General features: G+C 41.2%; 2 protein-coding genes across 4 annotated transcripts; both read right to left on the bottom strand.

Moving 5' to 3' along the window:
- Positions 1-192: 192 nt before the first annotated feature.
- On the bottom strand, positions 193-8771 carry dnajb2 (DnaJ heat shock protein family (Hsp40) member B2). Of its 3 annotated transcripts, XM_068702869.1 has the most exons (11): positions 8431-8771; positions 6992-7089; positions 6417-6526; positions 6073-6126; positions 5712-5828; positions 5267-5341; positions 4690-4822; positions 4006-4076; positions 3314-3610; positions 666-737; positions 193-514 (listed from the first exon to the last, which is right to left on the bottom strand). In XM_068702869.1, the coding sequence occupies exons 2-10, from the start codon at positions 7054-7056 to the stop codon at positions 709-711; spliced, it is 951 nt and encodes a 316-aa protein (XP_068558970.1). In that variant the 5' UTR covers positions 7057-7089; positions 8431-8771; the 3' UTR covers positions 193-514; positions 666-708. The 3 variants fall into 3 exon arrangements, with proteins under 3 accessions (XP_068558970.1, XP_068558961.1, XP_068558952.1); XM_068702860.1 differs by having other exon boundaries at positions 193-737; XM_068702851.1 differs by lacking the exons at positions 193-514; positions 666-737 and having other exon boundaries at positions 1320-3610.
- A 1005-nt stretch (positions 8772-9776) lies between these two features.
- LOC137866748 (tubulin alpha chain-like) lies at positions 9777-13190 on the bottom strand. Its single transcript, XM_068702838.1, is given in 5 exon segments — positions 9777-10895; positions 11125-11273; positions 11491-11713; positions 13048-13154; positions 13157-13190. Coding segments are annotated over 5 exon segments (1491 nt in total). The 3' UTR covers positions 9777-9917.
- Positions 13191-13419: the final 229 nt, after the last annotated feature.

Genomic DNA, 13419 nt, shown 5'->3' with positions numbered 1-13419 from the left:
ATTCCAGAGTTTTACAGACAGCGTCCCCTGCAGCACAAGGGTAGAATAACCAAAAACAACTGTATTACAATATGCCAAATAGATATATTTTTTAACCTCAAATCATTTTTTTGGCATTTCTATCTTCAATTCTGTGATACTAACCCTGACAATTCTTGTAACAAAGATAAACTACCACGGACTGATACAGAGTAGTCAGCAGGAGATGCTTTATTTTCTCTGCTTTATATGTCTAGAAACATTTTTCTATTTGTTTCCACCAGTTTCCACTTGCAGACATAATTCAAATTAGAATTAAGCTGAAACAGTGTTAGTTAATGCAGAGATGACTTAAAACTATTCCTTTGGGTTTCAAAATACAATCTTTCCAGTCTTTTTGCTCCACAATGAGCTTAGTACACACACTCACACATATACATAGAAAAACACACACGCATGTATCTTTTGTGTCATGTCATTAAGTGTCATTCAGCAGGTAGTAGCCATGGTGGGCAGAGAGGGACAAGTGTTTGACCTGTCGGAATAGATGTACAAGTACAATGTATCAGTAATGCAAATACTGTAGGCATCACCTGATATAAACATGACTCCTTTTAAAGATCATCATCTACATGGGGCTTATGGGGCAACTTTCATGGTGCTTCAGGTTCACACTGGTTCTTTACCTCACGGCGGCGCTAGGGCACAGCACAGCATGAGCCAATCAGGTTAGCTTGTGAAGGCCTCGAAGTCTGAGTCTGAAACAGGAAGCAGGGAGTGTAAGACAAACAAAAAATGATTTCATAATTTCAAATTTGTGATAAGTGGTGCAGGATAGGATAGGAGACGTAGGACATTTACATGGACGGTTTTTTTCTTACAGGGTTTCGCTACAAATTTACCGGAGAAGAGAAAAACTAGATCTTGAGAACGGTCTGCTTTTTTATCAAGCTAATAGTTGCAATGTCGATCTTAAAACAACTTAGTTTGCACTGAAAACAGGAGAAACTCTCTTGCACAACAGAAGCCATGAGAGCAGAGAGATGAGAAACAGACTTCAACATACAGCTTGTGAGGGAGAGTAACGGGTCAGTGTGGTGAGTAAACAGGGAAACAACAAAACCAAGTGACATCAAATGTAAACATACTGATCAAGTTCTGTTGACCAGGTCCAGCAAAGAATCATTCAGATTGAATGACGGGGAAAACACCACTTCAGTTCCTTTCATGTATCGTTGTTAGTTTAGTAGCAATGGTAGCACTAGTATAGCATGAAATCAGTGACAACTAGTGGAAAATGCAGAATTATTACTGCCATATTCTGAAATCAAAAATCCCAATAATCCTCTTCAGCTCAATCTTTATTTGTTACTTCCCTTTTAACAATTTGAAAATAAAAAAAAATTCAAACACATGGAAGTTTATGTAATACAAAAATACAAGCGGATATATATTTGCAAGAGGAACCATGCCTCTTTCTCATTCTCTCTTCATACGCAATAAATGTCTGAAGAGGAGAAATGATAAACAACTCAGAGACAACAGCAATTATTTGAGTATTTAAAAAAATGATGTGTTATCACAGCTGTGCTTGACTTTTGCCAGTGACGATAGTTATTTCTGAGAGTGAAAGCAGATTATTAATACTTATTTTAACTATTAAGCCAAAACCACAGCCAAACTAGAGCAGTTGATAGACGGGTAACACAGCTACAGTACGTCCCCTGCCCTGACAGTTCAAAGCAGTCAAAGGGAAATCAAAGCTAGCATTGATTTGGAGATGAAGCTCCATATTTTCGCACATTGTACCTCAGGACACCTGACAACACTCCCAGTCACTACTGTAGAGAGTTGACAGTTGTTTTTCTAACTTGGCACATTTTCAGTGGTAATCCAAGCCAATTAAACACGTAGTAAAGTAGTTAAAACATGCAAAGGCACCAAAAGGATCAAAATATGAAAATATTGATATCATGATAAATTGTAACTGTGGTTTACAATCCGTCATAATGCTGTACACATTGTACGCTGTGCTCCACCTTCATAAAGTGCTGCCCACCCCTACGATCTGACCAAATATGGTTATATTTTAGTAAAGTAAGGGTATAAAGGCCAAGACATGAATGATACATTCGATCCTTACTATTGCAACAGGGTAGAAGCTGTGCTACCGGTTTGAACAATTCTGACTGGGAGTGTATTTACACAGTGTTTGTCAGCGCTTCAACTACTTTTTGCTTTTATATATTCTAGAAATTACTGTCAGCTTTTTTAACATAAATTCTTTCACCGGCTTGATCTTTTGTTTCAGACTGAGCTTGTGCCACAGTTCTGATACATTCCCTTTGCCAGAGAATCAGAATGGGAAACTTCTATTGCGGGCTCTCAGCTGTACCACACACACACACACACACACACACACACACACACACACACACACACACACACACACACACACAGAAAAATCACACACACAGAAAAACACAAACACACACACACACACAGAAAAACACAAACACACAGAAAAACACAAACACACACACAGAAAAATCACACACACAGAAAAACACACACACACACACACACACACACACACACACACACACACAACACTCTGCTCTTACTGGGATTTAAATCACTACCAACTTGGCCACATCTAAATTCCACTGAATCCCACTCTTTTCAGTCTGCATAAATATTTGGCAAATTCACACACATTCCGACACAATCCTCTCTGTTGCTTCACATTCGGTTTGATCTCATAGCTGTATATTGACAAGTTATATGTCAATGTCACTGTTGGCAACGTGTCAAAGCTGTCTCACTCTCTCTTTGTTTAAGACTGCATCAACGCCGTGGGATCAGTTGAGGCACTGCCTCAAATCAAGAGTTTGGCAACTACATAACATTAGAGTTTGACTGTAGGCAGAACACTGAGGTAATTATAAAAAATAAGGCATTGCAAATGCACACACACACACACACACACACGCACCACATTAGCACATAATACACCCACACTTCTTTTTCTTTTTCACACTGCCATCCTTTTGTTTCATGGCAGGTTCAAACTCCTCTTCACTGCTCTGGCTTAGTGGCGTAGTGTTGGCGGTTGTGGATGACTCAGGAGAGAAGTCTGCTTCCCTGGTTTCCTTTCCCTCCGTTACCCACCCAGTTCCAGAACCTGAGCCCATTTTAAACCGACCCTCTTCATCTCTCTCCCCTGTAACCACATTTTCAGTATTAGCCACATTAAAATGTGTGGTCTTAACAACCCCGCCTCCTTTAAGGCCACCACTTTTGTCCCTCATGGCTCTGCCCACACCCCCAGCACCTGATATGAAGTTGGTAGCGGCTGATCTCTGCTGGGCTTCCATTTCTGACAGGCTGCATGCCAAAGCCATCTGCAGGTCTTCATCTTCTTCGTCATCCTCGCTGCTGCCCGTGAGCCCGAAGTTGTAGAAGGGGGCGGAGCTAAGTGACCGGTGTGCGGGTGCAGAGTGAGGGCTCGGGTGGGGTCTGTCGGAATCGGCGGGTGATCTGTTTTGGATGTGTGGCTTCTGAGGTGAGTGACGGTGTTGTCCCTCTCGTCGGCTCAGCTCCAGTGCGAGGGCCATTTGGTCCTCCACACCTGGGAACAACGCACAAAACAACACAGGTGTGTTTGGCAAATGAACTTGTACAGCCTAGGGGAGAAGGCCACAATTCTCTTAAATTACCTTCAATACCAAAACCTCTCATAATACAATTCCAACGTTTGACTTGATAGCTTTTACATAAGCATTTCTGTCGTCGTTACATCTATGACTTATTTTTTTTTTGCACGTGGTACCAGTTTAGGATAATTTGTTGGACTCAGTTGAAGATAAGATGACTTTGTGCTTCTTTTATAGAAGCACTACAAATTCACTGAAACTGTTGAATTTTTGTGGACCAAAATAGTTTGAAGAAAGTGAAGGGATAGGAAATAAATGATACATATGACTTAAGTTTATTGGTCCCACCATTCAATGATTATAGTCTTACCATTAATTAGGATGCTCTTTAACACCCCATCCTCCTCAATCTCTGTTCTCTCCTGTCCATTCTCCTTTACCCTGCAAGCAGATACAGAGATACATGGTGTATAACATTGCTCCATCAATGTTTGTGTGTGTGTGTGTGTGTTCGTGTGTGTGTGTGTGTGTGTGTGTGTGTGTGTGTGTGTGTGTGTGTGTGAGACTTTCTCTAATCAACATAAATGCAGAGCTAATCTTGTAAGGTCATCTGTATATTAACTTATTAAAGCTACAATGTTATTACTACAGCCATATATTACATCTATTTTTAAACAAAACAATATCTATTTGGATTCAAATAGAATAAAATAAAAAATGAGAAGGACAAATCATAGTTTGCTACACTTATTTTGTACCTTCCGGTTTGCAGTTATATAACATTTGCGTACAAAATGCCATCACACCCAAGGCAAGATAAAACTGAGATACAAACCAGTGTTAATCTTAGTTTCAACCTCGTCTCAGTGATGCATGTTTCATTGACAGGATTTTGAAAGTGAATGAAACAATTATGACAAATTTCAGATCATTTTCTCAAAAATTTCACTTTCATGCCTTACTGCATTGCTCATAGCAAGCCACGGCCATGTGTCCCTGTTGGGAGGAAAATAAAACATTTATTTCCCAGGTTTTGCTAAGTGTTCTTACGTACTTCTTGGTGGTGGTGCGTTTTCCATTTATGATGCGAGTGGAGGTAGAAACTGATTTGAAGTTGCCCATCCCTCCGCCCATGCTGTCCATCCCATCCAGACCACCCAAGGAAGAGGAGAAGGAGGTAAAATCAACTGAAGAAGGACCAATGATCAGGCAAGGAGAGCAGAAGAGAAGAGAAAAGAAAGAGAGAGATTGATTTATTTTGATGTATCATTACAAAATCTCAGTTTGTGCAAAGATAATACCTATCCTGTGAGGCCTGTCCAGTGAGGCCTGCAGTGTAGCTTGGAACACAATCATCACTGCTATGATAACATGGAGTTCAATCTACATTTTGCATTGATTCAAAAACATGTTGAACGTTACTAGCTAACTATGTTTGAAGTGTCAATCTTAACAGATGGCAGTGTTTTCCATGTAACAGGGAGTTAGGAAGTCTGATAACCTTCTCTCTCATTTTGAACAAAAAGAATGTTCACAAGTTGTGGTCACAATATGATGTGCCATGTCTAATTTGACAGCTACAGTACAGGATACTGTATTCGTCATGCAAATTTCAGCATGTAGCTGTTCACCTCGTGCTGAAGGGAAAGAAAAGAACCGACCGGGGCCGAGGCGAGAGGACGAGCCTCCAAAGGATGAGAAGTCATCTGGACGAGAGAAAGAGAAAGACACTTAGAATTACTGATATACTAACAAGCTAAGAAGTTAGACTTAAGTAAAGCAATGGGATCTTGTGTTTTTGGGGCGTATGGTGTTAATACTGCTCAACAACGGAAGGAATACAAAAAGGGAGATTTTCCCCAAGTAGGATAATCAGACTCCCAAAAGTAAAACTTCACAGGTGTACAGAGGGATCCATCAAAAAAAACAAAAATGACAAATTTAAACTGACAATTACTTCAATAATAGTATTAATTTTCCCCTATACATCCCCCTCATGTAAACAGTAGAATGTTTAATTTTCATACAAAATATTCATAAAAAATAAAGCCTTAATGAATATTGTGTATGACTTACCAAAAAAGTTAGCAAAAGGATCCTGGCTGCCAAAAAACTCTCTGAAAACCTCATCTGGGTTGCGGAATGTGAAGGTGAATCCTGGGATATCTGATGAAAAGTCCGAGCTGGAGGAACCTGGAGGATAAAGTCGTCAGGGTCAGATGGGTGAAGAGCAACCAAAAGAGAGAAAGAGTAGACGGAGAAGAAAACATATTAGGGGTCAGAAAGGAAAGAAGTGAATGAAATGGAGGGGGCAGGAAACATAGGGAAGGAAATAAGTGGAGAGGCAAAAGCAAAGAGAGTGAGAGGAGAAGAAGGGAAGGTAATGAATGCAATCATATCATATCTCGATACCTCGCTGGAGCCGAGTTTTATTTACCTGTGTGACGCACTCTGTCATTTCCATATCTGTCGTATGCATCACGCTTACTCGCTGTAGCAGAGGAACAGAGTGCAATTTAACGATGAATCGATTTTTTTCTCATGAAACACAAGTTAAACTAAATATGTACGACATCGGAAACTGATTCATGGGCTCTATGAATGAAGTTCCTCCCTGAAGAGTCAGACATCTTAACACAGAGATTCAAATTCATTACTCACAGCATCAATAAAAATCAAGTTCCAACAGCCACTTGACAACACACACACATATACACACACACACACACACACACACACACACACACACACACACAGCATATACACTATGGCCTGACTTACTGTCAGATAGGACTTCATAGGCCTCCGACAGTTCTTTGAACTTTCTCTCTGCTTCCTCTTTGTTGTCGGGATTTTTGTCTGGATGCCATTTCAGTGCCAGTTTCCTGTACCTGAAATCACAACACAAACATTGACTCATACATACAAACCAATATATAAAGACATGTACTAGTACTATGGTCTCTTCTACAACAACAAGCAATGCACTACGAAGAGCCTTGAAGAAATAAGACACCAGTGAGACCTTTCTATGTTTTCGAGAAGTCTGTATTTGTCATACCAGTGGGTTTTTTTAAACCTATATTTATGCCTTTAGTTACAATGTATAATGACATATTGTATTTTTGGTATTTTGTCATTTTATCCCTCGTGTTCTGGAGGGGAATGTTTTTGTTTGAAAAATAATTCAAATGTGGTTTTAAGTTCATAAAATCCAGAAACATAAAACTAAGAAACTGCTAATTTTGAGGTCAAGAAGACTTATATAACCTGGCAAAGTTAAGTAAGAAAGTAAACTCTATTATATTTTACTTTAATGTTTATGAATTATGTAAAGTGACTCCCTGGATACTCACGCCTTCTTGATGTCATCCTGAGAGGCTGTTTTGGACACTCCCAGGACGTTATAGTAGTCCACCATGTTGCCTCCTGTCACTCCTCACCACACCGCCCCCTGACAGAAACAATAGCTTTCTTTTGAATACACAATGTACTCAACTCTGATTGGACACGCACATACTGCATTTACCAAATTCCTGTCTGATAACGAAAAAAGTTTGGAAATCCTTGGTATCTAAGGTATTTCCTAAAATCCCCAAAAAGGAAAAGAATCAGCGCTATGCTCATTATTTATTTCATTTAAAGACAAGTGACCATATACAACAGGGGGAGTATAAGCAACGGCTAAATAAGGCAATGTATGTGAAAACCTAGTTGTTTATCATTCTGTACACTAAAGTGTTGACAAATACAGATTATGGGAACCGTGTAATTCCCTTTTAAGGAATCCGATCATCAACACAAGTGTTTTCACTTATGTTGACATTTTCTTGGGAGTGTTATTTAGTGTCTATGTAACAATAATATCTGTTTCTTTTGGTTTCACAGTAAATTAAATAAATTTTCCTGATGAAAAAGCTCCAACGAAATGAATCTCCAATACATTTTTGCCGAAGAAGTCAACACATCAAGTTCCGCCCTCATGTGATTGGCATTGACATGATTGCTTTTTTAAAGCTGCTGTTCTGTCACTATAGTTTTAGGAATGAGTCATCATGCATCACACAAGCAATGAGTAATGAGTTGACTGACATATAGAATCAATACTGTGATTAGTCTCACATTTATGGCCATAATTAGCGTGTGGGTAAGGGATAATAATAGTCAGTGCAGTTGGCACTGTTTTCATGTTTATTCATGAGATTATGTCTTATCAGAGATACATGCATGAAACGACTCCAATAGGTATTTCTGTTTGATGACTAAACGACCTATAGATGGATGCTCACATATTAATTATTCATGTCACATTAAGGTTAAAATGTTCACCTTAGTGTGCCCTAGAAATGATAAGCCCCCAGTACAGTCAGTAGTTCCATTACAGCCACAGTCAGAGTAAAACACCATGACAATATCATTAGTGGACTTCCAACGCTTTTAGGGCTGAAGGGGACTTCCAGACTGAGATAAAACAACTAAACTTAACTTTCTATGCCCCCTCGGGAAACAACCATGCGCTCACTCAAGTATAATTGCAATGTTATTTCTAGCGTCATGCCATCTGACAACTGGTGCTGACATGACAGTAGGCCTACACAAACTTACATACACGGGCAGATGCACATGAAGGCGCAGGTGCGGTCTATATTCAATGACTATATAGAATAAACATTAAAGGGTACCGTTAACGTTTGTTTTTTTTCGGTTGACACAATATTTCCTATTATGGTAAAGTTGGACGCCTATAGCCGAATAAAACTACAGTACAGTGAGTAGCCACATTCACAAGACCTACCGTCTCCGTTGTTCGGGATACGAGTGAGCAGTTTAGCAGTCTGTCCACCGCTTTGGAGCGACCATGAATTAGTTATGATAGCGGTGTCTCTGGTTCTGGTATGCGGCTCTCCCTCTCTTCGTGACAGCCGCACATACAGCCTCTCGCCCCCCTCCCCTCTCAGTCTTTCTCTTCACCGCCCCGACACAAATACTATGCTCTAAAAAACACTATATGTCTGCGTTGTGCCGTTATGCCTCCGCGGTCTACTCCCACGGTCTCCAACAGATACAACAACAGAAAAAACAGACGGAGGGTTCGGCCCTGTTCGCCTCGTGTGCTGTTCTAAGCTGCACGCGCTACGTCACGATCAGCTGAGAGAGAGAAATAGAGCGTCTGGAACATGCGAGAGTTTGGAAACGTCGCCAGACCCGCCCTGCGCTTAACCGCTATATCTGCCTGTTGCTCCTGTGCTAATGTGGCTTAAGCAATGAAACCAGCAACCAGCAATTTCCCATTAAACATTTACTACACTAGCTACATTTATCTGACAGCGGTAGTTTGGAAATTGATTCATTCTAATACACACTAGGAGAAATAGTCAAAATTGGGGATGACCAACTTTAACCTTAAAATGCTTCTAACGCATTTATTATTACGAGTACAATAATTGTTATCCAATAATATAATATTCAGGCGTATAATACTTTAATTTAAATTTAATAATAATACTATAATACTTTAAGTGCATTTTACTGATAATAGTTCTGTTCTGAAGATCTTGAATACATATTAGCCCTTTATATAGAGCACTGCATTCACATTTAGTAGAACAGAGAAGTGTAAAGAAGTGCACTTAAAGTGTGTGACTCATCGGGAACACATGAAGAGCTCATAAACTGGTCAGCCAGGTTTAAATGACTATACATCAATAGGACTAAAAAAAGTAACTCACACAGCTTTACTATCTGGTCACCTTGCTTCCATCTAGTGGCTGAGAGAAGCAACTGCAGGTAGAAGGCCGGCCCTGCCCATTGTGTACTTTGTGGATTATCATCATGGCACAAAAGGGCAGGAAATTGGCAAAGACTGAGAAGCTAGAATTTCCTTCTGCACTTAAATACACATTCTGAAATCCAGCATAACGCTGCAAGAAATGGCCTTTGTATTAATAGCAAATAAAAAAAGGTTTAATCTGTAACAGCTGTAACAGTTAAATACATAATGAATTAGTCTGAGATCACTTTAGCTGACGCAGTATAAAATGCGTATTGCAAGATATTGGCTGATTGTTGTAGTAAACTACAACAAAATATTTGCTAAATAGACTGCCAAGGGACAAGTTCATGAATAATCACAATTCATCATTTAAAAGGTTCATGAGAACATTTTATTGATAATACTGATATTGATCACTGACCACAATTTATGTGTGTTTTGGGGAATGTGTCGCATTCATGATAACTTTTGGAATATGTGATAGGAAAGCCCGGATGATGTTTGGCCCTTTAATACTCCTCTCCCTCTTCATCCTCCTCTCCCATGCTGTCAGTGCCAACCTCTTCATAATCCTTCTCCAGGGCAGCCATGTCCTCTCTGGCCTCTGAGAACTCTCCCTCCTCCATGCCCTCCCCAACATACCAGTGGACAAAGGCTCTCTTGGCGTACATGAGGTCAAACTTGTGGTCGAGACGGGCCCAGGCCTCAGCGATGGCTGTGGTGTTGCTCAGCATGCACACAGCCCTCTGCACCTTGGCCAGGTCTCCTCCAGGAACCACCGTTGGAGGCTGATAGTTGATGCCCACCTTGAAGCCTGTGGGGCACCAGTCCACAAACTGGATGGTGCGTTTGGTCTTGATGGCAGCAATGGCGGTGTTGACATCTTTGGGCACCACATCACCACGATACAGCAGACAGCAGGCCATGTATTTACCGTGACGAGGATCACACTTCACCATCTGGTTGGCTGGCTCAAAGCAAGCGTTGGTAATGTCAGCAACAGACAGCTGCTCATGGTAGGCTTTCTCTGCAGAGATGACTGGAGCATAGGTGGCCAGAGGGAAGTGGATTCGAGGGTAAGGCACCAAGTTGGTCTGGAACTCTGTCAGGTCAACATTCAGGGCTCCATCAAAGCGAAGCGAGGCCGTGATTGAAGACACAATCTGGCCAATGAGCCTGTTCAGGTTGGTGTAAGTCGGCCTGTCGATGTCGAGGTTCCTGCGGCAGATGTCGTAGATGGCCTCGTTGTCCACCATGAAGGCACAGTCGGAGTGCTCCAGGGTGGTGTGAGTGGTCAGGATGGAGTTGTAAGGTTCCACCACTGCGGTGGAGACCTGGGGGGCCGGGTAGACGGCAAACTCAAGTTTGGATTTCTTTCCGTAATCAACAGAAAGTCTCTCCATCAGCAAGGAGGTGAATCCTGAGCCAGTGCCTCCACCAAAGGAGTGGAAGATTAGAAATCCCTGCAGGCCAGTGCACTGATCAGCCTGAAAGGAAATGTTGCATTGTTTATTTGAAATTCCACTTGACTTATATCAGAAGTATGAAGTCACATGAAAAATCACAATTCAGAATTTTTCTTTCAAAACTTTTCTACAGTTTTGAAATCTTGAAAACAGCTAGGGAAATGTTCTTTTTTGATCATTAAATCTATTTTTGTGAAAAGACAAGCCTGCCAAATGCTATACCTGACTTGCAAGCGAACTAAACTCTCACCAGTTTACGAGTCCTGTCCAGAACCAGATCAATAATCTCCTTGCCAATGGTGTAGTGTCCACGGGCGTAGTTGTTGGCAGCATCTTCCTTTCCTGTAATCAGCTGCTCAGGGTGGAACAGCTGGCGGTAGATTCCTGTACGCACCTCATCTATAAAAGGAACAATTGAAAACAGGAATAAGAGCTAATGATCATGAAATATGAATGTAATAAACATTATATTTCCTCAAGAATGTAAGCTGCAATACTCTGCTTTTAATTTAAAGTACATCTTTAAGTATACCTTATTTTTTATATAATAGGAGTTGTGAAGTCAGGTATATTTGTCAGTTCATGTTTATTTAGACACTATTTTCGCATTACTGACCGATGACAGTGGGTTCCAGGTCGACAAAAATGGCTCTGGGAACATGCTTTCCTGCCCCTGTCTCACTGAAGAAGGTATTGAAGGAGTCGTCTCCTCCTCCGATAGTCTTGTCACTGGGCATCTGTCCGTCGGGCTGGATCCCATGTTCCAGACAGTACAGCTCCCAGCAGGCATTGCCCATCTGGGCTCCGGCTTGGCCGACGTGCATGGAAATACACTCACGCTGAATAAAAGAAGGAGAGAGGTTGGTTAAAGGAAACTAATACATTATGAGATGTTCATTTACTATCCAAATGCACGTTTTACTGCATTGCTTCTGATTCAATACCAACTGCTTACAAATGTCTTGGGACTTTCACAGTGTATGTCGGGTCAGCTCACAAGAACATTCAGTGAAGTGGTTTCACATTTGTAATAAAAAAGGCAAAAGAAAAATAGACAATCTATTGCATTTCATTATTGCTCTATGGCAGACGTTATTTCTTTGTCCAATGACAATCTTGGGTGTGACGTCTGCACTCAGTTCGGAGCTTAGTTGACAAAGAAACGTTGACACTTTCAGCTGTGCTTATGTGCGAGGCAGCATTTAAAAGAAAGCAGCTGTTAAATTGTGCAGAGTCTGCACTCTTTGTTGTTATAGGGGAAACAGCAAACGTAGGCAGGAAATGTAGCTACAGATGAAATGCACTTTTAAAAACCCTGAGAACACATTTCATGTAGTTTCCTCAAGGAAATAGAACATATAAACTAAGGCACCATTTGGCAGACAGAAAGGCCATGTCCCAAGGAGATGGGAAAACCTTTCCCCGTTTCTCCATCCTGTATCTCCTCCCTCTCCTCCCCCCTCCCCTTTTGAGTCTCTCTCCTCCCCCATCCTGTCCAGCTGCATAGTGCTATGTAACAGTCAGGGATGTCTCCCTCTCTCTCTCCCTCTCTCCACGTCTTTCTCCAACCAAAAACTCCTAAGAGCTGCAAAATGGCTGCCAACTTACTCATACTGCCCAGGACAGGCCACTCCTTTTTCCTCTGTTCTTTTTATCCTTCCCCCCACTGCCACGATTACCCCGATCACTCCTTCTTAGTCAAGATTACCTTAATTCTTTAACAAATACATAAGACTCCACTATTTAAATTTCCTTTAGTTGTATATGTTTCCTGCTTATTTGACCAGCTGAAGTTCATCACACGAAAAAATGACAAAGCAGTCATACTCATGAAGCGTCTGTCATCTGACGTGGACAGTCCAAGTGTACAGAGATGACTTATGGAGTCGTGTAGTCATAAGTTACTGTCCCATGGCATACCTCTTCCTGAATTCTCACCAGACATGCCCTAAAAAGTTTCATTACATAAATTCACCTCAAAACTACTGTCACTTAATAAGATAAAGCTGCTTTTGTTATCAGTAACCTTAAACTCCCCAGCAGAAGCCTTATGAGAATTAAAGAGGCCCGGCTGTTTAATCCATCTAATGCTGAGAAACACAAACAAAGGGAGGCTGAAGGGAAGAGAGAGTGGAAATTTCAAGGCTACGTCACCAGCCAAGCTGCTACTCACCATTATGTCTGCTCGTCCTTCGACTGACGTTGAGGATTCAGATACAAGGCAGAAGTGCCGAGGAGAGGGAGAGTCAGGGTTTATATAGGCAAGGATGTGGAGGGGGCAGGCAGGAAACCACAGCAAGCAGCTGCATAGCTCATTGGCGGGAGGGAGCAGCAGTTTAAAAAAAAAGAAAAAAAGGAGGGAAGTCCCAATGCTCCCTGTCATGTTATCCACCCTTTCATGTACGTGCTTTGTCTGTCAGTTTGAGATTAGACGCTTATCTGTGCAAAAATGACCCTCTTACATTGTCTTTATGATCAATTTACCCCTATTTTCTCAAGTTGTGTGCATGAGAGTGTAACGCTTAAATGAGTTGTTATGTCTGGA

Source organism: Cebidichthys violaceus, unplaced genomic scaffold, assembly GCF_023349555.1.
Source record: "Cebidichthys violaceus isolate CVI_PGR_0920_01 unplaced genomic scaffold, fCebVio1.0.p SCAF_11, whole genome shotgun sequence".
In the NCBI taxonomy this organism is placed as follows: Eukaryota; Metazoa; Chordata; class Actinopteri; order Perciformes; family Stichaeidae; genus Cebidichthys; species Cebidichthys violaceus.
Note: the sequence above shows the minus strand (reverse complement) of the source record. Positions and strands in the feature narration are given on the sequence as shown.